The sequence below is a fragment of the Copadichromis virginalis genome, linkage group LG23 (genome assembly GCF_057382275.1).
Source record: "Copadichromis virginalis isolate Kocher_CV1m ecotype Utaka linkage group LG23, C_Virginalis_male_GT1.1, whole genome shotgun sequence".
In the NCBI taxonomy this organism is placed as follows: Eukaryota; Metazoa; Chordata; class Actinopteri; order Cichliformes; family Cichlidae; genus Copadichromis; species Copadichromis virginalis.
Window position 1 is genome coordinate 47783152 of NC_140639.1, and position 22215 is coordinate 47805366.

The 22215-nt window shown below is 43.4% G+C and overlaps 2 protein-coding genes across 8 annotated transcripts in view; both read right to left on the reverse strand.

The window, feature by feature from the left end:
• Positions 1 to 3118: 3118 nt before the first annotated feature.
• On the reverse strand, positions 3119 to 10616 carry LOC146681971 (uncharacterized). Its single transcript, XM_085448489.1, has 7 exons — positions 10304 to 10616; positions 9951 to 10176; positions 9486 to 9586; positions 7359 to 7547; positions 7217 to 7291; positions 7006 to 7095; positions 3119 to 3682 (listed from the first exon to the last, which is right to left on the reverse strand). Exons 2-7 carry the CDS (start codon positions 10174 to 10176, stop codon positions 3446 to 3448), a joined length of 918 nt encoding a protein of 305 aa, XP_085304615.1. The 5' UTR covers positions 10304 to 10616; the 3' UTR covers positions 3119 to 3445.
• A 3319-nt stretch (positions 10617 to 13935) lies between these two features.
• Positions 13936 to 22215, reverse strand: part of LOC146681972 (protein NLRC3-like) — a 39094-nt gene continuing 30814 nt past the window's right edge. For 4 of the 7 annotated variants that reach the window (XM_085448427.1, XM_085448425.1, XM_085448424.1 and 1 more), the window contains 4 exons: positions 20134 to 20310; positions 17582 to 17758; positions 15030 to 15206; positions 13936 to 14354 (listed from right to left, as the gene is read on the reverse strand). In XM_085448427.1, coding sequence (XP_085304553.1) covers positions 14342 to 14354; positions 15030 to 15206; positions 17582 to 17758; positions 20134 to 20310 — 544 coding nt within the window. In that variant the 3' untranslated portion in view covers positions 13936 to 14341. Of the gene's footprint in view, positions 14355 to 15029; positions 15207 to 17316; positions 17438 to 17581; positions 17759 to 19868; positions 19990 to 20133; positions 20311 to 22215 lie in introns of those variants that run through there. The other 3 variants (XM_085448423.1, XM_085448428.1, XM_085448426.1) reach the window with 3 other exon arrangements.

Consider the following 22215-nt stretch of genomic DNA (forward strand, 5'->3'; position numbering starts at 1 on the left):
CTCGAAGCTGGACAGGAAACTGCAGGATCTAGGACTGAGCAGCTCCCTCTGCAGCTGGATCCTTAACTTCCTGTCTGATAGACGCCAAGTAGTCAGACTGGGCAGCATCACCTCATCCCCCATGAGGTGCAGAGAAGTACACACCCCCATCACCATCAACGGCGCCGCTGTGGAGAGTGAGCAGCTTCCGCTTCCTTGGTGTACATCTGGCTGAGGATCTTACGTAGTCAGGACACATAAACAAAACAGTGAAGAAGGCGCAGCAGCGCCTCTTCTTTCTCAGGAGACTGAAAAGATTTGGCATGAGCCCCCGCATCCTCAGGACCTTCTATCGCTGTGCCATTGAGAGCATCCTCACTGGATGCATCACCACCTGGTACGGCAACAGCACCGCTTACAACCGCAAAGCTCTCCAGCGAGTAGTGCGGTGCTCTGAACGGATAATTGGAGGTGAGCTTCCCTCCCTCCAAGACATCTACAGGAAGCGCTGCCTGAGGAAAGCGGGGAGGACCATCAAGGACTCCAGTCCCCCCAGCCATCAACTGTTCAGACTACTTCCAACAGGAAGGAGGTTCTGCAGCATCCGGTCCCCAACCAGCAGACTGAGAGACATCTTTTTCCACCAGGCCATCAGACTGCTGGACACTTCATAGACACCTCACCTTCACTACTGGAACTTCAACATTATGCACTCCACACTGTATATAAATGCCACTTGTTTTGCACATGTCCAACTACCAACCTCTGTATATTTTATTTTATTGTTTACTCTATTTAATTTGTAAAATATGTACACACACACACACGCGCGTGTAGAAAAACATATTTAGTATACACATCCAGTAATGCATGTACTATTATATATTGTACATATATTTATTAGTCTCAGATTTAGCCGTTCTTATATTTTGCTTGTTTTACGTTATTGTATTTTTGCACACCTCTGTTGCTTGTGAAGCTCGCAAACAAGAATTTCACTCACATGTACTGTACCAGTGTACCTGCACATGTGATGTGACAATCAAAGTGATTTGATAACAAGATAAAACTTTCAAATGTACAAATTATCGTACCATTTTTACACAAAACAAAAGTTAATAATTATTTTATTGTCACTCATACTTACAGACATATCTTGTCCAAGGCAACAACATTTTAAGGTCCATATCAGCTTAGAACGATAACTTTCCGCCATCTTTGATTTTTTCACCTTCTCATTGTTCCTTTCCCAAAGTAGTCAAACCCATATTACAAAGCAGCCACTAGAGGGAGCTCTAGGGCCGTTTGCAACCATAATATCCAGTTTACCTTATAAAAGGCAGAACAGTAACTATAGTGTTTGCAATAAATGGAGACATTTAAAAACAGAAAGCTATCATCTACTGTGATTCAAGTGTATAAACTAAACCACATAAAATGGCTTAAACTGAATATGGTCACGTTTTATTTTTTGTGTGGCCATTACTGCATTTTAATGGTGTTATAGATGCTGTCGAGGCTAAGCCGACATTTAAAGCCACTGAGCTGTTTGTTGGCAGGTTAATGCAATGTCACTGGTATGAATAAACGTATTAAACTTAGTTCAATAACTGAAACCATACTTATCTTGTCCTTTAGATTCTTTATTCCAACACAATTTAACATAACAGCGCAGCGGTCACAATCTGTTTGCTCCTTCCCAACAACAACACACCTGCTGCTAATGACCTACCTTAAATAGACACACCATATGTAACACAAAAGGTGACCCCTAGTGGCATACATGAGGTACCCACACAAAAATGGCTCCTACAGATACTGAGCACAAATATGAGTACAGAGAATTTCCAGCAAGCTTTTAATACTGTCACAAAAAGGTCTAGAGGGATTTATCAGCATCATCCTGTCAAACTGGTTTTATGGTGGTTTTGATGAGAACAGATTATAGCTTGATCAAGAAGACCAACCGTCGAAGTCCTGTTGGGAAACCTTTGCACTTTTTCAAGGTGTGAGTATCATCAAGTGTAGCAGTGATGTCCTCATTGGTCGTTGACACAGTTGACAACTTGTTTGAGGGATGAAATTGTGGCGTTTTGGTCAGAAAGTTTATACTTGTAAATCAGACTGCAGAAATATTTCTGAAAATGTAGTGGTTTGTTTGTTTGTGGTTTGTTTGTTTGTGGTTTGTTTGTTTGTGGTTTGTTTGTGGTTTGTTTGTTTGTGGTTTGTTTGTTTGTGGTTTGTTTGTTTGTGGTTTGTTTGTGGTTTGTTTGTTCATGTTTTTTGTTTGTTTTTATTTCAAATATCTTATAACAAGATGAAACTACAATTGTAAACGCAATTTGGTTTTTTGGTTTTTTCTCAAACTTAAGTAACTGAAACCTTTCATTGAACTACAGCAGAAACAGATTGGAAATGCCAAGTTATTCTAACACTAGTGGACTTGTTAAACAAAACATTTGTTTCACTTCTTTCTCAACATGCAGCACCATTAAGAACAGTGGACCAGCATAGTTGGTCTGCATGAGCACACTTACTGCAACAGTTGTACATGCTGAAACTGGTTGCTGGCAGCTGATGTGAAGAAATGTCTGGACACATCAAAAGTTTTCTTTTTCATTTTCTTCCTCCCTTGGATAACATACACATGGCAAATAAAAACATGTAACTAGGGTGACGTGAAGTGTGTATCATCAGATTTAACTCAAATATAATGAGGCTGTCCATCTGTGAAGTAATTGTTCCTTCAAAAACCACTGTGACAACAGATTTTATTTCATTCATTTGATGGTTTTCTATTCTGTATACTGGAACTTTTTAATAGCCCCCCTGTCCACACATCCTTGACATGAGACTTTCTGCAGAGTTGCACATGATGAATGCACACAAAACTTAAAGTGTTGCTGTCATATTTTTTTGGATGTGGTTTGTTGTCATAATCAAGAACGTGTCTTATTTTTTTATTTGTTTTGTTGCTGATCGGCCATTGGACTGCTGAGCCTGCAGTGAACAGCCAGTCACTGACTCTTGATGCTAGAGCAAGGACAACTGAGCTCTCTCTCTCTCTCTCTCTCTCTCTCTCTCTCTCTCTCTCTCTCTCTCTCTCTCTCTTTTAAATAAATAATACGTTCGAGCTGTTTATGTTTTTGACTTGTTATGGACTCTGACTGGCAATGGGAGGGCTGGCGGACTCATATTATGGAGGTGGAGGGTAGACACATTTTGTGTGCAAGAGACCACATACTACAGTGGTGATTGACACAGACTTCAATGGACATTTAGGTGAAGGGAACAGAGGTTATGAGGTGTTGGGTAGGTGTGGTGTTTAGGAGAGAAATCTAGAAAGACAGATGTGGGGCAGATTTTCCAAGTGGAAATGGCCGTGGTGCACACATACTTCAAGAACAGGGAGGAACTTGTAGAAATATATGAAAGTGGAGGAAGCTGCACACAGGGCAACTAAATATTATGCAGAAGGTGAAATCAAAAAGACAGGAGACAAGGAGGTGTCAGGGAGAATGCAGCTATGCAGCATCAAATGGTAGTTTGAAGGATGAGTTTGGACATCAAGAAGAGGAAGTGAGTGAAGGCAGAGACATGCAGGAGTATAAACAGGCTCTGGGTAGTAGGGAAGACTTACCAGATGGCTGGGATAGTACAGCTTTATTGAGATAAACTGCCAAGAAGGGGTTTGACGTCTTCTCTGCACAGAAGAAAGGGAAAAAAGAAAAGTGATTTTGAAAGTATTTGAAGGAAGAGATTTACAAAGAAAAAGAAGTGTAGTTAGTGAAATGAAGAAAATAGACCAAGAAACTGGGAGGCTAGGCATGTAGCAGAAAGAGGTGACAAAGGAAAAGGCTCAGTGCCACGTATGTGAAGCTGGACCCCAAGGAAATGAGGGAATGAGACTTGCTAGGCAGAGAGTGAGTTTGAATGGATGTTCAAACCCCAAAAAAAAAAGATATATTCACATAACATAGATTGAAAGAAGCTGCAGGTGGCACAGCAGCTTTAATGTCTTCCAGACAGGAAGTTTTGGAAAGAAATATCATCATTTCCCAGATTTTACTATCTTAGTGTTCTGTAACAAAATCACTGTTGTGCGCATGGTGTTAGAGATGATGATGATTACAAACAAACTTAATGTGCTAGTCGTGCTTTTCTTGAGGGATTTGTCCTTCCACCAGTTTTCATGTCATTGGAATCATTTGTATTCACTGATTCTGGCACTTATTTCATCAAACCAAACTCCAAGTAAATACTTTCGGCTTTTTGGTTTTGTCAAACGAACTAATGTAAAGAATGCCTGGCTGTGCACTACACCACGCAGTGGGAATTTGTCTTCTCCAGTTAAATTCAGGATTAACTTGCTTTATAACACAGACCTCAAAAGTAACCGTTATAACCCCAAACACAAGAAAATGTGATCTACAGCACAGTGAGAACTGGCAACGCTTATCTGGAGGGGTCAGAGTGAATGAACTGGACACCTGTAGAAGCAGGATTTGATTTCCACTGATTTCCTTTCCGATCCGATACCAAGTAAAATTCAGGGTGGTATCGACGATACTGATCTGATACGATACTCTGTACAAAAACTTATTTTTTTACTCTCTTTTATTTTATCTCAAATTATAGCGTCGTAATGATCACAGGACATCAGATTACTTGTTCTTATCACTTAATGATGCAGAATTATCATATAGAAATGAAAAACCTGAAGTTGTGGCTATTTGTTGCCTGCCTGCAGCATTAAAGGACTCCGTGAGAGACGTCTGTCTCGCCCTGGCAGCACCTCTCCCTCTCCTCCTCTTCAGTTCGCCTCAACATACGCTCGTCATATTCTGTGATATGATTCACTCTGAGGTGTTTGACCAGGTCAGCGGTGTTACCACAACACCTCACATTCTTGCCACATGTATGGCAAACCACGTCTCAGCTGTTCGTGGAGGTAAAATACGTCTGCACATGACTCTGTTTACGCTCAGCCATTGTTGTGAGTGTGCACGCCAAGGGGCCGGACACAATGACGGGTATCGGAGGAATCGATATTTCAGTATTGATCCGCACATCACTAGTTGAGATACGTTTTAAACTGGTCCAAAAAACAAATGCATATTTTCCCGAACCACTGTTCCTTGACTAAGGTGGATAACGTGATGAGGTCAAGGAAGGGTGTGACGGAGATTTGATTGAAAAACTTTGTCGTCCGTTAAAGTTTCACGTTGGCTTTTTCATCTTGAAAGCCCTCTCTGCTCGTGTCCAACCCGTGTGAACAATCACAGATGTGAGAAATGTAAACAAACCGTCCACAGAACGCTGATCAGGTTATTTTAAGCGCAAGAAAACAAAAACGTTGCGCTCACCGTCGGCGTCACGGACGAGGCCTGGGGGTCCGGGCCCGTCCACAAAGGTCATTGTAACACAAATCATACGATTGCTAATGAAAATGCTATAAAGCTACATCGCAGATAAGTCTCTGGAGTAACAATCAAGGCCATGTTAGTTATTTGATGAATAGTATCTGTGCCACTCATGGCGCATGACTGAGGAGGACGTTGACCTCTGCAAGTCAGGAAAGTCTGCTGCTCATTGTATAAATATGAGATGTTTTTCAAAAACCAGCCATCATCTCGGGAGGCTGACTCCAAAGTACCATCTCACTTCAAACTTGCAAAACAAGTCGAGTCGATGCGAGCGCACTGCTTGTTTCTAGTTAGTCTTTAAGGATGACAGCATTAGTCTGCTCCTTTGTATGAAATAAAGTGAGTCGAGTCCATGTGGTCTGGCACCCACCCACATTTCTCTGCTAGTGATCCATGAGGACTCCACCTTGTTGCCAGTTCTCTTGTGTGGAAGCTTCAGGAAATGACAGCTTCACTCTGACGTGTGTGAGCTGTGTGAGGTCTGTGGTTAGAAGTTTACAGTGTTTGCTCTTTGTGTCGTCTGTAATATGCTCTATGGCTTTAAAAAAATGGCCACATGTTTCTGTAGCTGAATTTGTCCATCTCTGACCTTCTGAGACTGTATTTTCAAATAGGGACGTTCTGACTTTTCTTCACCTTGTACTTCATTCTGCAAATGTTTTATACTCTATTAGAGTTATTACATTATTCTGTTATGCTATAAAATCAACCCCCATATAAGATCGTACTTAAGAAATACATTTAAAAACCTTCCTGTGCAAATAACCCAAGTTATCTAGAAGAAATAAAAACTGCACCGCAAACCAAACTCAGGTGTTCGACCTGTTGAGCTCGGGAAACTAACTGGTGTTTCATTTTAGTGAGTGCTTTGTTAGATTCCTTCATTTGAACCAAATGAAGTTGATTAAAGTTGATGCATTGATGTGTTTGAAGTGTTTTGTTAGTTGCGATGGATCTCCTGCTGTCTTTTTTCTCATTATTAAAAGAGGATTTCTTTGAATTTCAAACATCCATTTCCTGTTTATCTGGTCCCGGGTCACAGGTGCAGCAGTCTAAGCAGAGAATCCCAGACCTCCCTAAACAACCACTTCCTCCAGCATATCCAGGACAATACTGAGGCATTCCCAGGCCTGCTGAGAGATATAACCTCTCTAGTGTGTCCTGGGTCTGCCCTGGAGACTCCTCCTCATGGGACATGCCCCAAACACCTCACCCAGGATATTTTTAATGAAAACATCACAAATAAGTCGTCAGGTCTGATGGTCACATTTGTGAGATTCAACCACCATAAAGCAGAGATCACACAGGACACACTGTGTAACCCTCAGCTCAGGTGTGTTCAGGACATTTGCTTGGAAGAAGCCGTCTGTGGATAAATCCTGCTCTCCACCTCAGCTGTCAGGTTTATCCAGAGAACGGCCGTCCTGACTTCCAGCAGCCCCACAGTCCTCGTTTCTAATAAACTGGCATCACTGAAATGAACTGTCTGCCTCGCTGTTCAATAATCTGCTCTTTGCCAATTTCCCAGCAGAAGCTTCCACTCATATCAGCATTTTTCTGTGATTCTCACATGAACTAAACGTAAAAAGCTGAAGCCAACCTCAGAGTTCCCCGTAGTGAGGAAGAGTTTCCTCTGAGCCACAGCTGAGTTTGATGCGTCCACAAAGGAAGACTGACGGGAGGACAGACTCTGGGAGAAAGGCAGATATTAAAAGATATGAATACAAAGTACGCTGCAACAAACAGGACAGCAGATTATGAAGAGCGGTTAGACCTTCATGTGTCAGTCATTGAAATGTGATCAAAGTTACCTGTTTGACATCCTGATAGAAGAAAATCAGCTTCTTGGATCCGTTTGCAGCAAAGAATTCATGGATCAGACTGAACTGGAAGAATCAGACATTAATGACTCAAAGGTTCAACTCTGAGGAAGGATCACGTCTCTGAACTTACTCTGTCATCAGAGACGATGGCGTCTTCCACCGCCGCCTCCTCCAGGCTGCCGGCGTCGGCCAGCCTGCTCATCAGGTATTTATGTCGGGCATCCAGAGCTGCCCGCCGTTCCTCCTTCACGGCTCTCGCCTGTTTGGCTACTTCTCTCCTCGCCTCATTGGACAGCAGCATCGTCCTTTTACCAGACACCTGGAGAAACATCAGCTCAGTCTACAGACGCAGAGACCAGTGAGAGCTTGGCCCAAACATCTGCAGGTTTCTGAGGATCACGTTTGACCCTGACTGGAGGCATCGATTCTGAGTGTGACTGCCTAAACTGAGCTACTGTCCCCCCTCCACTGAGACGTTGTCCTGTGATGTGTCATGGGGGGAAGTGTTCCTCACGGTTGGACTCGTGAGAAGTTCAGTCAGTTTATTCAAACTTTAAAAAGACGCATTTTCAGTCTCTGGATTTCAGCAGAAACAAATGTGAACACAGCACTTTTTGATTGAGTATAAAAGGATGAAAGAGTCAGTGATTAGTAACATTGTTGCTGACTGATGCTGTTGTAGAGCTGTCTTTGGATCCTCACCTTCCTGGAAGCCTTCCCTGGATTGCTCATATATCATTAACTTGTTTGTGTTCAGTAGAATCAGGTGTTGTGGATGCAGGTCGTAGCTGTGTGAGGCCTGTACAGTCAGCGCTGTGTGAGCGCTGTGTAACGTTAGCTTAGACTTCTTTCTGTTGTTATCATCCTTCAGGTTAATGTTGTTTTCATTATGCATCACAGGAAGTGTGGGTGGCTGTTAGCCTCACAGCTCATGGAGAGTTGCTGCTGCTCTGCCTCCTTTTTGATGTTTCTGCTCTTTGTGGCTTTGTGTTACTTTGTGTCGTGTCTGAAACAAAGTGAGTCCATGTTACTAACTGTAGTCGGCTCTCTGTCTCGTGCACAGCTGACTGTTGTCTGAATGAAAGTGTTTTTGTACTTTGTGTAATCTGTTGGGTCTTTGAGCCCTTTTTAAACAGCATATGAGCCATATGTATGTGTGTATATGAAAGGTTGTTTGTAATACATCAAATTGTTGCTTATTCTAGAGCTGCTGCTGTGCCTGATTGGTCTACTCGCTCGAAACTGAAGGTTGACTTGATTCTTTTGGTTTTTTACATTTTGTCAATAAACCAACTTCTTTATGATTTGAACGGCGTCTCTGACGTGTCACAGGCCTGTCAGCTTTCTTGGTGATTGGTATAGATTTGAGCTTCATGCTCTGGCTGTTGTTGGGTTTTCCTCTTTCATATTAAAGCTTTTGTCCTACATTTGGCTCTAAAGTCTAATTCTAATCCCAGCACTGTGTCTGGGTGTGTGATGCTTGTTTTCCTGCTCTTTCTCATGAAACAGTCACAACATTCTCAGTCCAACTTTCACTCTTTGCTGCGTTTGCTGCAGCTGCAGTGAACATGGTGCCGTTTGCCTTTAAGAAAGTTGTGCACAAAGGCTTTTTCTCTAGCAGACAGCTGTGTGGCTAAAAGTCAGATCATTTTTTACCACCTCAGTCACACTGGACTGAAACAAGAGTGAAACTAGGAAGAATCAGAGTTTGTCCAGTGACTGCACTGATTTTCTTCATATTCACAAACTGATTCTAAGTAGTTGCATCAGCTAATCACCCGGACACTGAGCGTCCAACACGCTCCCTGAAGGGAAACGATTACATCCTCCAAACAATCACAATCTGTCTCTGAACGACTGGAATTATTCTCTGATTTGTCAATAACTGGAGTTTATCAATGCAGACACGTTGCCAACATGATGAAGTCAGTCTGAGTCGCATCTCTTTGGCTAACTTAACTCAAGTGGTTGCCGACTATTCTGGTTCTATTCCCATATAACAGCAGGGTTGCTGAGCACCTCTGTCACTCTGCACTTATGTTCCCAGTTCTCTTTTGTGGAGGAATTTTCCAGGAATTCCTGGGACCAGCTTTCCATGAGAGACCCGATCAGGAGCGACTGTCCTGGACACTCCCAGCATCACAGGGACTCACAAACCCGTCTACCACAGTGAGAAGACTGATGGTCACAGGCCCACATGTAGCTTTAGATCACACGTGTGCACTTCCTGTGGTCACTGCTGTAACTCTAGACTCACCGAGGGGCCAGTGGTTGGTGAGGCAGCAGCAGCTGAAGTCATGTGACTAATGGCTCTCAGCTTCTGTCCTCCTATTCGCCGGTGTCCTTCACCTGTCACACCTGGTCAAGAAAGAGTGAGAATGTTCAGAGCTTTAATGGAAAAGAATATTATTACATATAAAAGGCCTCTAACAAGTATTGTAGTGTTAATCAGGATGAAGTCCATCATGAAGACTTCAGAGTGCTTCAGACAGTCGGTGGTTTCATCCACAGAGCCTCCAGTCTGCATATCAAAGGATCCTGAGGAATGACAGTGAACCCGAGTTCCCCTCATTACATTCATGTGTGTGACTGTGAGGAAAAGGTGATTGTATGAACGTGTGTGAGCGAGTGAATGAGGCTTGTATCAGAGTGGAGATAATGTCAGCGGCACAAGCTGGACGCTGCAGGTGTCACATGTGAATCTGTGCATCAGTGTCTGCACCTTTGTGGAGGTGAAGCTCAGGAGGTTTGGATTTGTTCAAAGCTCTGTCTGCTCCATCTTTCTTTCCCTCAGGCCTCTCCAGATCAGGAAGGAGGTCCTGTTCTCCTTCTCCCTCCTGGATTTCTGGATCCAGGGAAGGATCAAAGTCTCTCAGCCCAGCATCAGAGCTTCTGGCTGGGGGAGGACTGGAAGTTTCAGCTGGAGGCTGAGAGCCTGGATCTGCCATCTGAGTCACAATTCAAATATTCTCAGTAATCTCAAAAAGCAACAGAAAGGTGCCATTTTCATGAGCAGTGGGTTATCCAGCAGTTTGATTCATGTCAGCAGCATTTAGTTTGTAACTGCTGACTCACCTCTGGCTGTGTCCTGCTCTCAGGGTCACAGTGGACACTGTACCTTTGACCGAAGCTGCAAAGACAGTCAGCAGGGGTCTGGATGCATTCAGCACCACGTCCTTGTTGGGCAGACACCTTCAGTGACAGGACAGTTTATTATGCTGGTAACGTTAATAAGTCTGTTCACCTGTAGAGCTCATTTAAACACATCAGCTGTAGAACATCATGTGTCATGGCGTGTCCAAACTCACAGGCTGCATCCTCCTGAGGACCCGGCCTTCAAGGTCTACGTGGGCCGGGTCCTCCAAAGGTCGGGTAGGCGGGAAGTGAGCGGCTGTGATGGTCTGGCCTTCAGATCCGCGTCACCGCTGTCTCGGTGGAGTTATATATATACTATATATATATATATATATATATTAGGGGTGCAACGATACACAAAATTCACGGTTCGGTTCGATACTTTGGTGTCACGGTTCGATATTTTTTCGATACAAAAAAAATGTTCATGCCTTTTTAATTTGTCATTTATTAAAATTATAAATATATATTTTAACTCAAAAGTACAGTTTTTAAATTTAACCCTAACCCTTGTGCGTGTTTTTTATTTTGACAGCGAATGCGCACCTGCGGACCACTTATGTGCAGCCCTGGTTATTTAGCTCGTCATATTGCAGCCACAGAAATTCTTTTGTCCATGAAACCATAAAGCTGCACTTTCTTTTTGCCTTATAGTCTGATTTGTCATAACTTCTCCGTTTTGTGGTAAGCTTTTCTTTGGCTGTCACTTCTTCACCCTGACCTGTCTTATTTGGCTCAGCAGAACTGAAATGCTTTTACACACTCACTCACATAAGCTCAGCGATTCTCTGCGCGATCAACCTCTCACATGTTTAAGCTGCGGGAGATTTCACTTGTCATGTTTGCATAGTAAGCTAACGATTAATAAGACGATGTCAGAGGAATTGGTGCACAAATTATCATCACTCACAGATCAGTGCTGTCGCTCTCTACACACAGTTCGCACGATTGCAAAGTGAAAGCAAAAAACAAGCGCAAATTCAATCGCGATTTCAATATGTCACATATTGACAGTGGCTCACCGATGCCAATGACATAAGTACCCAGCTACATTTCTGAAAGAATGCAAAAGCATTGACATATATTTTTCCTTCCTACAATAGCCCGACGGGCAGGGAAGAGATAGATTTTGGTAGCCCGACTGAAAAAATAGCTAGCCCCAGGACGTCGGGCTAGCGATATTGCGAGCCCTGTATCTGATTGAGGAATCACTCATCTTTGGAAAAGACAGTTTATTACAGAGAAACGCAGATTCACTGAGCGCTCAACACAGACAGCATTGTCAGAAGGAAAGTTGATAAAATAAATTACAAATTTTGTATTGTTCGATACATATGCGTACCGAACCGAAAGCACTGTATCGAACGGTTCAATATCGATACGAATATCGTTGCACCCCTATTAAGTGACTTATATATATCATATTTAAACCTGAACAGCCAAAGGCCGTGGGGGTCCAAAAACGATGTGCTGGGAGTCCGCTGTTCTCGCCGGCTCTAATGACCCTCGACCTCCCGGTTAGCTATCAAGATGGTGGGTAACAGACGTCTCCAAAAACGTCAGAGCACTTTTGCAAATATGTGATATCTTGACAAACCGAGAAGATATTTGAAGTTTACACTCCTACATTCTCAAACAGGAGCCCCAGCAGAGATGGATGGCTGGCGCGGCTCTCCGGAGCCCCCAGTCAGAGCAGATGCAGGGCCAGCAGGTGTGGAGACCCCTGGCTGAGGCAGCTGAAGCTGTGGGTGGCTGTCAGCCAGCTCAGGATGCCTTTTGGGCTGCAGCAGCATAAAATCCTCAGCAGGCTGGGTAAGCTTGCGTGAGCTCTCTGTGGAGGCTGTTGCAGCTGAGATGGCTCACCCGAGCGGTGCAAACTTAGTTACCTTCAAGGCTCCAGAGTCAGCTGAGGTCAGCAGCTCAGCCTCTGGGGAGGTTACAATCCCTGGAACAGCCAGGTCTCTACAACCAGAAACAGTCTTTGCATGTGCAGCTTCAGAACCAGACTTGAAGTTCCAGTTAGTGTCCGATGTCCCAGAAACACTCAGGTGCTCACTGAGCAATCTCTTGAGGCCAACACTCAGAAAATCAAACCGTCTTTGGCTGAGCCTTTGTGGGAACATTTATCGTCTCTGCTGGAAACATCTGGGAGATGCAGCCTTAACACACTGGGCTTCACAAGTCCTTGGAGGCAGCTCACTAAACTCAGGGATGCAGACAAAATCAGCACTTGCAGGAACACAATGTGCCCTCTCACAATGAGCTTGGAAGCATAAACTGAGTTTTCCTCACTGACTGTTTTAGACAGGATTGTGGGAGCAACACAAAAAGCAGCTTCAGCTGGAAACACACAGTTTAGTGTCTTTGCTGCTCGCTTTAAGTCACAATAAACAGGAAACTCATTGTGTCTCATGTCAGAATCACTCATATACAGGACAGGAAGAGGCGGAGCTTATTTCCTGCAGGGAGCGGTTAGCAGTCTGTGTCTTTCTCATTTCTGACTCCTAAAGAGCTGAAAAACACAGGCTGTCATTGGCTGGCTGACACTGGGATTAATGTCCTTGAAGCCAGCAGTCTTTAATGTCCAGGTTCAGAACGGGCAGGTGAAAAACAGTCCTTTATGTCCTCTGATGTTCAATAAACTGTCCTGATTACTGAGGGAGCAGAGAAAGTGTCTCCATCACTCACCACAGCTGGATGCTCTGAAATCCTGGAATCCAGCTGTGGAGAGGAGCGCCGGCGGCGTGGACGCAGTTTAGTAATCAGGGAACGGGAGACAGGAGGGAAACACAGCTGGGACCAATTACACACACGAGACAGGAAACAGTAACACAGGACTGTCAAAGTAAAACAGGAAATATAACACAGAGTCCAAAGTAAGGAGACGTGGGACACAGTGAAGACACAGAAACAGAAACCAGAACTATAATCACAAAACAAACTCAGAAACATAAAGAGTGAATCAGCTGATTCAGTGTTTGTGACAAAAACATGGATCCTGGTTAATAACTTTTATTTGTTTGTTTCTGTATTATTTTGTGTATCGTTCTTATGAGCTGTTGTTTTGTCAGTGAAATATTATTTCATTGTTTTAAGCTTTTTGTTGACTTTGAAGTGCTTAAGTTGATATTTTTGAACATTTAATTTGTTCGATTATTGTCGAGTCGATAAAACTGTCAAACGCACAGCTGCTTCCAGCATGGCCGGAGGAGAGGTGGCCGAGCAGACGCACAACACACACAGCTCACAGGTTTGCATTTCTAGATATTGCAGATGTTGCAGAAATTGAGAGTAAAGAACTCAGAGATCCAGCGCTGTCTCCTGCCCCTTATTTATACACCACAACACAACGACAGGCGTAACTCACACAAACGGGTAACATGAGGCTCAGATGCTTTGGACGTGTTCACATATACTGGACACAGAATGATGAAGATGGAGCTGCAGGAAGGAGGAAAAGAGGAAAAACACAGAAAAGATTCACAGATGTGGTGAAAAAGGACACGACAGCTTCTGTTTGTTAGTTTGGTTTTTCTTTATTTGGTAAAGATTCAGAAATAAAGAGAAGATCACATGTTTGAATATTATATTAACGTTCTGTAATTACAACAAGTTGTAAAATCTTTCCAGAGTGAGACAGAGACTGTGCAGAGACTGTAGAAGGACAGAGCAGCAGCAGAGCAGTCCAGATACACTGATGATCCTCTGTCAGATCCAGAGGGACACACAGGGCTGATGCTGGACTCTACATTGTGTCTGACAGTGGAGCTGTTCTCAGAGCAGTTCACTCTGCAGCACTGACAGTCATCTGCACTTCATTCCTCTGTCAGTCACTGCTGGATGAAGCTCTCCTCTCCACCTCCCAGTAACATGGCCCAGTCAGAGCGTCTCTACACACAAGCTGCTGCTGCTTCAACCTCTCTGGATCATCAGGACACAGCTGCTCCTCTCTCAGCACACACACCGTCCTGTTTACCATCATAACCTCCACCTGCAGAGAGAAGGAGGAAGAGCAGAGGAGATAAACGAGTGTTTCCAGAGACTCTTCATCAGCTGTCAGTCAGTGATGCAGCACATCCAGTATAAAGAGCAGCAGGGACGTCAGTGCTGGGACTGTACTAGGACTCATTGTTGCTTCACTTTTTCTAATCTTTGGATTTTTATTGAAGTTGCTGAAAATGTTTTTCCCTCCTAGTTTGAGTTTGGACTTTCATTCATTAGAAGAACCTTGGTGTGTCCACTCTGAGCTCTGTAGGAACCCCAACAACAAGCCCAACAATCCAGATGGACGGTTCCAGCTGTTAACTGGAGGAATTCCATCCAAACATCTGCTCTCACTAAATTCTTCCTCACCTACAGACTGTGTTCTTCACTGCTTTAAACTTGGAAATCAATGCAGTCATTGGTCTGCGTGCTGCTTTGTTCAGAGAGCTGATTGGCTGTTGACAGTGTTTGATCAGAGCGTGTCAGCCGTTACTATGGTGACCATAAAGGTGAGAAACAGGAAGTGTTTGTGTCCAATCCTGAAGCCTGTCACCGTTCTCCTCTCACAGCTTCACTGAGAAGCTGCAGCTTTACAGGAAACACTGGATCTTTGTTTCATACTGACTGTGTTTAGTACAATACTGCTGACAGCACCACCCACTCACTCCATCACTCTACTTACACCAGAGTCTCCAGTCTGTAGTCTGGACTCTGCTGAAGATCAGACAGCTGCTTCACATCTGGATCCTGCAGGTTGTAGTTGTATCTCAGGTCCAGCTCTCTCAGATGGGAGGGGTTGGACTTCAGTGCTGCTGCCAGATAATCACAGCTGATCTTTGACAAACCACAGTCCATCAATCTGTATAAAGAATGAAAGATGTAAGTTTATTAGACAAAGTGCTTGAAATCATTCAGTGTTTCATCATCTGTTCAGAGCTGAAGAAGGTTCAGAATGTAGAAGTTTAGAAAATGGAAACTCCAAACAGCTGAAGCCAACAGGAAGCAGCTTCAAACAGGAAACTGTGCAGAGTTTCAGACTATATGTCCTGATGCAGCCAGTTGGATTTTGGAGATTTGAATCTCTGTTCTGTGACTAAGTCCTTGAATCATTTCTTCCAGTTGGTCCAACAAGACAGACTAAGTATTGGACATGTGTTGTGGCTCCATCAGGGGAGCTTCTAAATGTGATGTGATGGCCCCTCTGGGTCTGTCAGGTCACAGCACTGAAGAGAGCTCAAACTGGGCACACAGCTGTTCCAGTCTGGACCAAAGACTCTATACTGGGACTGAGGGACTGCTTTGACTGCACCCACTGGGACTTTTGAAAGGCTCATGTTCTCACTTAGATCATCGATTTCTACTGACATTTCTTTCTGGGAAAAATGGGGATTACTTTGGAAACAGGAAGTATTTTCCCCAATAAGCAGCCCTGGATTAGTAAATCACTCCAACATGTTCTCAGGCAGAAGAAGCTGTCTTGTTATGAGGGAGAGAAGAAAAAGATTGAGGCACAGAAACCTGTTGAAAGAGAGATAAAGCAGCTAAAATCAGGTGTAAAAGTAAAGCAGAGGATGAGCTGAATAAAGGACACTCAAGGCTGGCTTGGAAAGGAATGAAGTCCATGGTGGGGATGCAGAACAAGGAGCAAAGATGAATGTGATGCTGAATCAGCAGAAGACTTGGACTCATTTGATTCCAGCTTTGATATCATTGATTTCAATGAAGAGCTTTGTGATTGTAGCAAAGGGCTGGTAGCTCTGAGAGTCCCACTGATGAGGTGTTTGTGTGGAAATCTCTTAGTGGGACCAAAGAGAGAAAAAGCCCTGGTCCTGATGCTGTGGGAGGGAAATGATTGAAGTGTGCTGTGAGGAACTGACTGGGAGATTTTCACACATTTTCCAGTCCTCCTTGGAACAACAGGAAGTTCCTAGCATATGGAAACAAAGGTTAAGTGTCCTATGGCACTCAGTGATGATGGTGCTGTGGCCCCACCACCTCCACCTCTTTGTAAAGGAACTAACTGTAATCTGAAGCTTCAAATGGAACTAAGACTTCCTCCACTAGGTGGCAGTGTCTGATGAGAAAGTGTTAGTGGAGCTGGCCTGGAGTCAGAAACAGGAAGATGCAGGATTTGGGCTGAAATGGGCAAAAGTGGTTAGCACTAGTGCCTTAGAGCAAGAAGGTTGTAGGTTGAAGCTTGTTGGTCAGCTGGGCCTTTCTGTGGAGGTTGGATGTTCTCCCACAGTCCAATGAAATGCTGCTTAGGTTCATTGGTGCTTCTACATTGGCTGTAGGTGTGGATGTGAGGGAGTGCTTCTCTGTCGCTCTCTGTTGGCCCTGTGATGGACTGCTCACCTGTGCAGGTGGACCACGCCTCTTGCCCTATGACAGCTAGGGCACAGGCTGCAGCCCTGTGAGCCTAAGCTGAATAAACAGTTAGCAAAAATGATCCATAGATGGCCTGAAATCCCCCAGTTAGCAGTTTGGTAGATAGCTATGACATGCTAATCCCATCCAGCAGCTGTATTCTACCTGTAAGCTGATCCCTGCTGAGCCAAAGCACTTTTTCATATACAAATTACAACCTTTAATAGAAACCTATTGGTCAGCATCTTATTAGCCTGCTGTTAGCTTCATTCCACAGAAAACTGAGAGAAACTAACAGAGTTGATAAAGAATAAAGAGAAATGTGCTGATTTAAAGCCTTTGAAGTGCTTCAGATGATCTCTGTCCACTTCTGTCCACTCATTCATTCATGTAAGCTTTCTAATGCAGCTTTGATCTTCACAGTCTGCTTGATGAAACTCATTCTAACCCTGAATGTCAGAGTGTTCCTCCTTCTCTTTCCCATCATTCATGCTGGCAGTGGAGGAGATTTGGATGTTGGACTGTGTTTTGGATGATGTGTGTATGTTTGTGTTGGACTGCTGTCTGTAAAGCAAACGCACATTTTGCTTTGGATTTCAGTGTCAGACAGACTTTAAGGTGCAATGAAGAGTTTGAGAGTTTCACAGTGAATTTTCCAGTGGAGGATTTTTCTTCTTCTTTGAAGGTTTGAAATGTGAACATTGTTCTGCTGCAGTCAATGGACTAAACCAGAGAAGAAGAAAACAGACTTTACCATGAAGATCCTCAGTGTGGATCAGTATAATATCAGCCTGATGTCTGCAGTTTAGTGTCAGCACAACTTTCACATCATATTCATCTCAGCACAACTAAAACATGCTGACTGACCTCAGAGTTTCAAGTTTACATCCTGGACTCTCCAGGAAACCACACAGATGCTTCACTCCTGGATCCTTCAGGTTGTAGTTGATGCTCAGGTCCAGCTCTCTCAGATGGGAGGGGTTGGACTTCAGTGCTGCTGCCAGATAATCACAGCTGATCTCTGACAAACCACAGCTCCACAATCTGTATAAAGAATGAAAGATGTAAGTTTATTAGACAAAGTGCTTGAAATCATTCAGTGTTTCATCATCTGTTCAGAGCTGAAGAAGCTTCAGAATGTAGAAGTTTAGAAAATGGAAACTCCAAACAGCTGAAGCCAACAGGAAGCAGCTTCAAACAGGAAACTGTGCAGAGTTTCAGACTATATGTCCTGATGCAGCCAGTTGGATTTTGGAGATTTGAATCTCTGTTCTGTGACTAAGTCCTTGAATCATTTCTTCCAGTTGGTCCAACAAGACAGACTAAGTATTGGACATGTGTTGTGGCTCCATCAGGGGAGCTTCTAAATGTGATGTGATGGCCCCTCTGGGTCTGTCAGGTCACAGCACTGAAGAGAGCTCAAACTGGGCACACAGCTGTTCCAGTCTGGACCAAAGACTCTATACTGGGACTGAGGGACTGCTTTGACTGCACCCACTGGGACTTTTGAAAGGCTCATGTTCTCACTTAGATCATCGATTTCTACTGACATTTCTTTCTGGGAAAAATGGGGATTACTTTGGAAACAGGAAGTATTTTCCCCAATAAGCAGCCCTGGATTAGTAAATCACTCCAACATGTTCTCAGGCAGAAGAAGCTGTCTTGTTATGAGGGAGAGAAGAAAAAGATTGAGGCACAGAAACCTGTTGAAAGAGAGATAAAGCAGCTAAAATCAGGTGTAAAAGTAAAGCAGAGGATGAGCTGAATAAAGGACACTCAAGGCTGGCTTGGAAAGGAATGAAGTCCATGGTGGGGATGCAGAACAAGGAGCAAAGATGAATGTGATGCTGAATCAGCAGAAGACTTGGACTCATTTGATTCCAGCTTTGATATCATTGATTTCAATGAAGAGCTTTGTGATTGTAGCAAAGGGCTGGTAGCTCTGAGAGTCCCACTGATGAGGTGTTTGTGTGGAAATCTCTTAGTGGGACCAAAGAGAGAAAAAGCCCTGGTCCTGATGCTGTGGGAGGGAAATGATTGAAGTGTGCTGTGAGGAACTGACTGGGAGATTTTCACACATTTTCCAGTCCTCCTTGGAACAACAGGAAGTTCCCAGCATATGGAAACAAAGGTTAAGTGTCCTATGGCACTCAGTGATGATGGTGCTGTGGCCCCACCACCTCCACCTCTTTGTAAAGGAACTAACTGTAATCTGAAGCTTCAAATGGAACTAAGACTTCCTCCACTAGGTGGCAGTGTCTGATGAGAAAGTGTTAGTGGAGCTGGCCTGGAGTCAGAAACAGGAAGATGCAGGATTTGGGCTGAAATGGGCAAAAGTGGTTAGCACTAGTGCCTTAGAGCAAGAAGGTTGTAGGTTGAAGCTTGTTGGTCAGCTGGGCCTTTCTGTGGAGGTTGGATGTTCTCCCACAGTCCAATGAAATGCTGCTTAGGTTCATTGGTGCTTCTAAATTGGCTGTAGGTGTGGATGTGAGGGAGTGCTTCTCTGTCGCTCTCTGTTGGCCCTGTGATGGACTGCTCACCTGTGCAGGTGGACCACGCCTCTTGCCCTATGACAGCTAGGGCACAGGCTGCAGCCCTGTGAGCCTAAGCTGAATAAACAGTTAGCAAAAATGATCCATAGATGGCCTGAAATCCCCCAGTTAGCAGTTTGGTAGATAGCTATGACATGCTAATCCCATCCAGCAGCTGTATTCTACCTGTAAGCTGATCCCTGCTGAGCCAAAGCACTTTTTCATATACAAATTACAACCTTTAATAGAAACCTATTGGTCAGCATCTTATTAGCCTGCTGTTAGCTTCATTCCACAGAAAACTGAGAGAAACTAACAGAGTTGATAAAGAATAAAGAGAAATGTGCTGATTTAAAGCCTTTGAAGTGCTTCAGATGATCTCTGTCCACTTCTGTCCACTCATTCATTCATGTAAGCTTTCTAATGCAGCTTTGATCTTCACAGTCTGCTTGATGAAACTCATTCTAACCCTGAATGTCAGAGTGTTCCTCCTTCTCTTTCCCATCATTCATGCTGGCAGTGGAGGAGATTTGGATGTTGGACTGTGTTTTGGATGATGTGTGTATGTTTGTGTTGGACTGCTGTCTGTAAAGCAAACGCACATTTTGCTTTGGATTTCAGTGTCAGACAGACTTTAAGGTGCAATGAAGAGTTTGAGAGTTTCACAGTGAATTTTCCAGTGGAGGATTTTTCTTCTTCTTTGAAGGTTTGAAATGTGAACATTGTTCTGCTGCAGTCAATGGACTAAACCAGAGAAGAAGAAAACAGACTTTACCATGAAGATCCTCAGTGTGGATCAGTATAATATCAGCCTGATGTCTGCAGTTTAGTGTCAGCACAACTTTCACATCATATTCATCTCAGCACAACTAAAACATGCTGACTGACCTCAGAGTTTCAAGTTTACATCCTGGACTCTCCAGGAAACCACACAGATGCTTCACTCCTGGATCCTGCAGCTTGTTGTTGTCGGTCAGGTCCAGCTGTCTCAGATGGGAGGGGTTGGACTTCAGTGCTGCTGCCAGATAATCACAGCTGATCTCTGACAAACCACAGCTCCACAATCTGTATAAAGAATGAAAGATGTAAGTTTATTAGACAAAGTGCTTGAAATCATTCAGTGTTTCATCATCTGTTCAGAGCTGAAGAAGGTTCAGAATGTAGAAGTTTAGAAAATGGAAACTCCAAACAGCTGAAGCCAACAGGAAGCAGCTTCAAACAAACACAACAAGAGAAAAAACTCTGAATGTTTCACATTAAAGTCGTACATTTCTCATAAAAACAGGACAAAGACTTGAAAAAGTCGTGTTTTTCCTTCCAGGAACCACATGGCTTCACTTTTGAAGGTGAAGTGTGACAGAAATGGACATATTTGAAGTCCAACACCTTTTTCCAGTCACATTATTAAAGCAGACAAACTACAAGCTCATTTTCATTCCAACAAGTCATCTTCTGACCTGGACTAACAACACTGGTCTCTATGTGCAGCTGGCTGTGAGACCAGTGCTCAGGGAGCGTCTACAAAGTGCAACACTGAAAGAACATCACACACTCATTTGCTTCCAGCACTTTCACACAAACATCTACTGTCATTATTGTCACCAAACTCTGTGGATCCTTTATTGCAAATTCAAATGGGATCAAATGGTCAGACAAAAGAGGCTTATGAGGAAATATGATGAAATGTTGTGTATTAGCAGCAAGTTATTGAATCTTTTTCCTCAGAAACCAAACAAAATGATTGACAAACATGTTTTTACAAACTCAGTGTTGGACTTGGATCAGCAGGATAAGCTGATGTTTAAAGGCATTTGAGTCTCGCTGTATGAGAGTCCAGTTCTTACTCAATATTTATGGATGATGTTCTTTCAGTGTTGCACTTTGTTTGGCACAAAATGAAATTATTTGGCCTCTCAGATGCTTTTAGAGATTCCCAAATGACTGATGATGACATCTCTGGGGTCTGATTAATAGAAAAAAATGTCTTTGAGACCTTTTGTAACTGACAAACTCTTCATCTGCTAACAACACTGAGTTGAATCTCCATGGCTGATAGTTGGAGCAGGCATCAGGAATACACATTGAAAAAACAAGAGGAGAAATCACCAGAGTCTTATAATCACATTCTGTAACTAAAGGGAGACGTTTTTCTATACAAATATATGTTTTATGGACATTAGAAAAAAAAGAGTATTGATGTGAAGCAGGATTATGAAATCTCCATACATCAGCCAGCCCATAATTATCAAGAAAGCTCTGAATGACGCATGCTGAGTTTGGACTAAGTGTACTTTTGTGTGAACTGTGGTCCATAGCAGATAATGAGCAGTTTAGGTCTCCCTCAAAGATGATATTGTGTGATGACATATTGGGGAGCCGCGCAAAGACATTAGTGAAAAATCTGTGATCGTCCCAATTAGAGGCGTAGATATTTGCTAAGATCAAAGGAAAACCATAAACTATATTTTCTGCACTTAAAATCCTGTAATTTTCTCATAAATCGACAGTGCGCCTTATGGATGAATTCTGGTTGTGCTTACTGACCTCGAACCGATTTTATGTGCTACACGGCGCTCAGAAACCTTTCAACAGATGTTTTGGTACGACTTTGCTCAGCTACGAGGCCGCACCGCTTGATGGATTGTTGGAGCATTACAGCTACGAGGAGCCTCGCGGAGTGATACGTACTCTGCTTCAACGTAATATTACTGTATTGAGTGTGTATAAGGACCATAAATGGCACCTGTAAGAGACACGGTTACAAAGAGGGTTTCAAACTCCAGGCTGTCAGTCACGCAGTAGAACCTGGGAACAGAGCAGCTGCTTGTTATTATGCTCAGCGTCTGTTTACATTTTGACTGCACGATTGTGAGCTGTTTGTTATGCACAAAAACAACATTGTTTTCTTTTATTTATGGAGCATTATTATTTAATAAATGCTGATCATTTATTCCTGAGTAATTGTTTCAT

What these genes read in the sequence shown, in the direction of transcription:
- LOC146681971 (XM_085448489.1), bottom strand. Translation starts at nt 10,176, where the DNA reads ATGGCAGATCCAGGCTCTCAGCCTCCAGCTGAAACTTCCAGTCCTCCC. An exon ending in TGAGCTTCACCTCCACAAAG is followed by an intron (nt 9,587 to 9,950) that starts GTGCAGACACTG and finishes TTTCTTGACCAG; the next exon opens with GTGTGACAGGTGAAGGACAC. An exon ending in CACCAACCACTGGCCCCTCG is followed by an intron (nt 7,548 to 9,485) that starts GTGAGTCTAGAG and finishes ATGTTTCTCCAG; the next exon opens with GTGTCTGGTAAAAGGACGAT.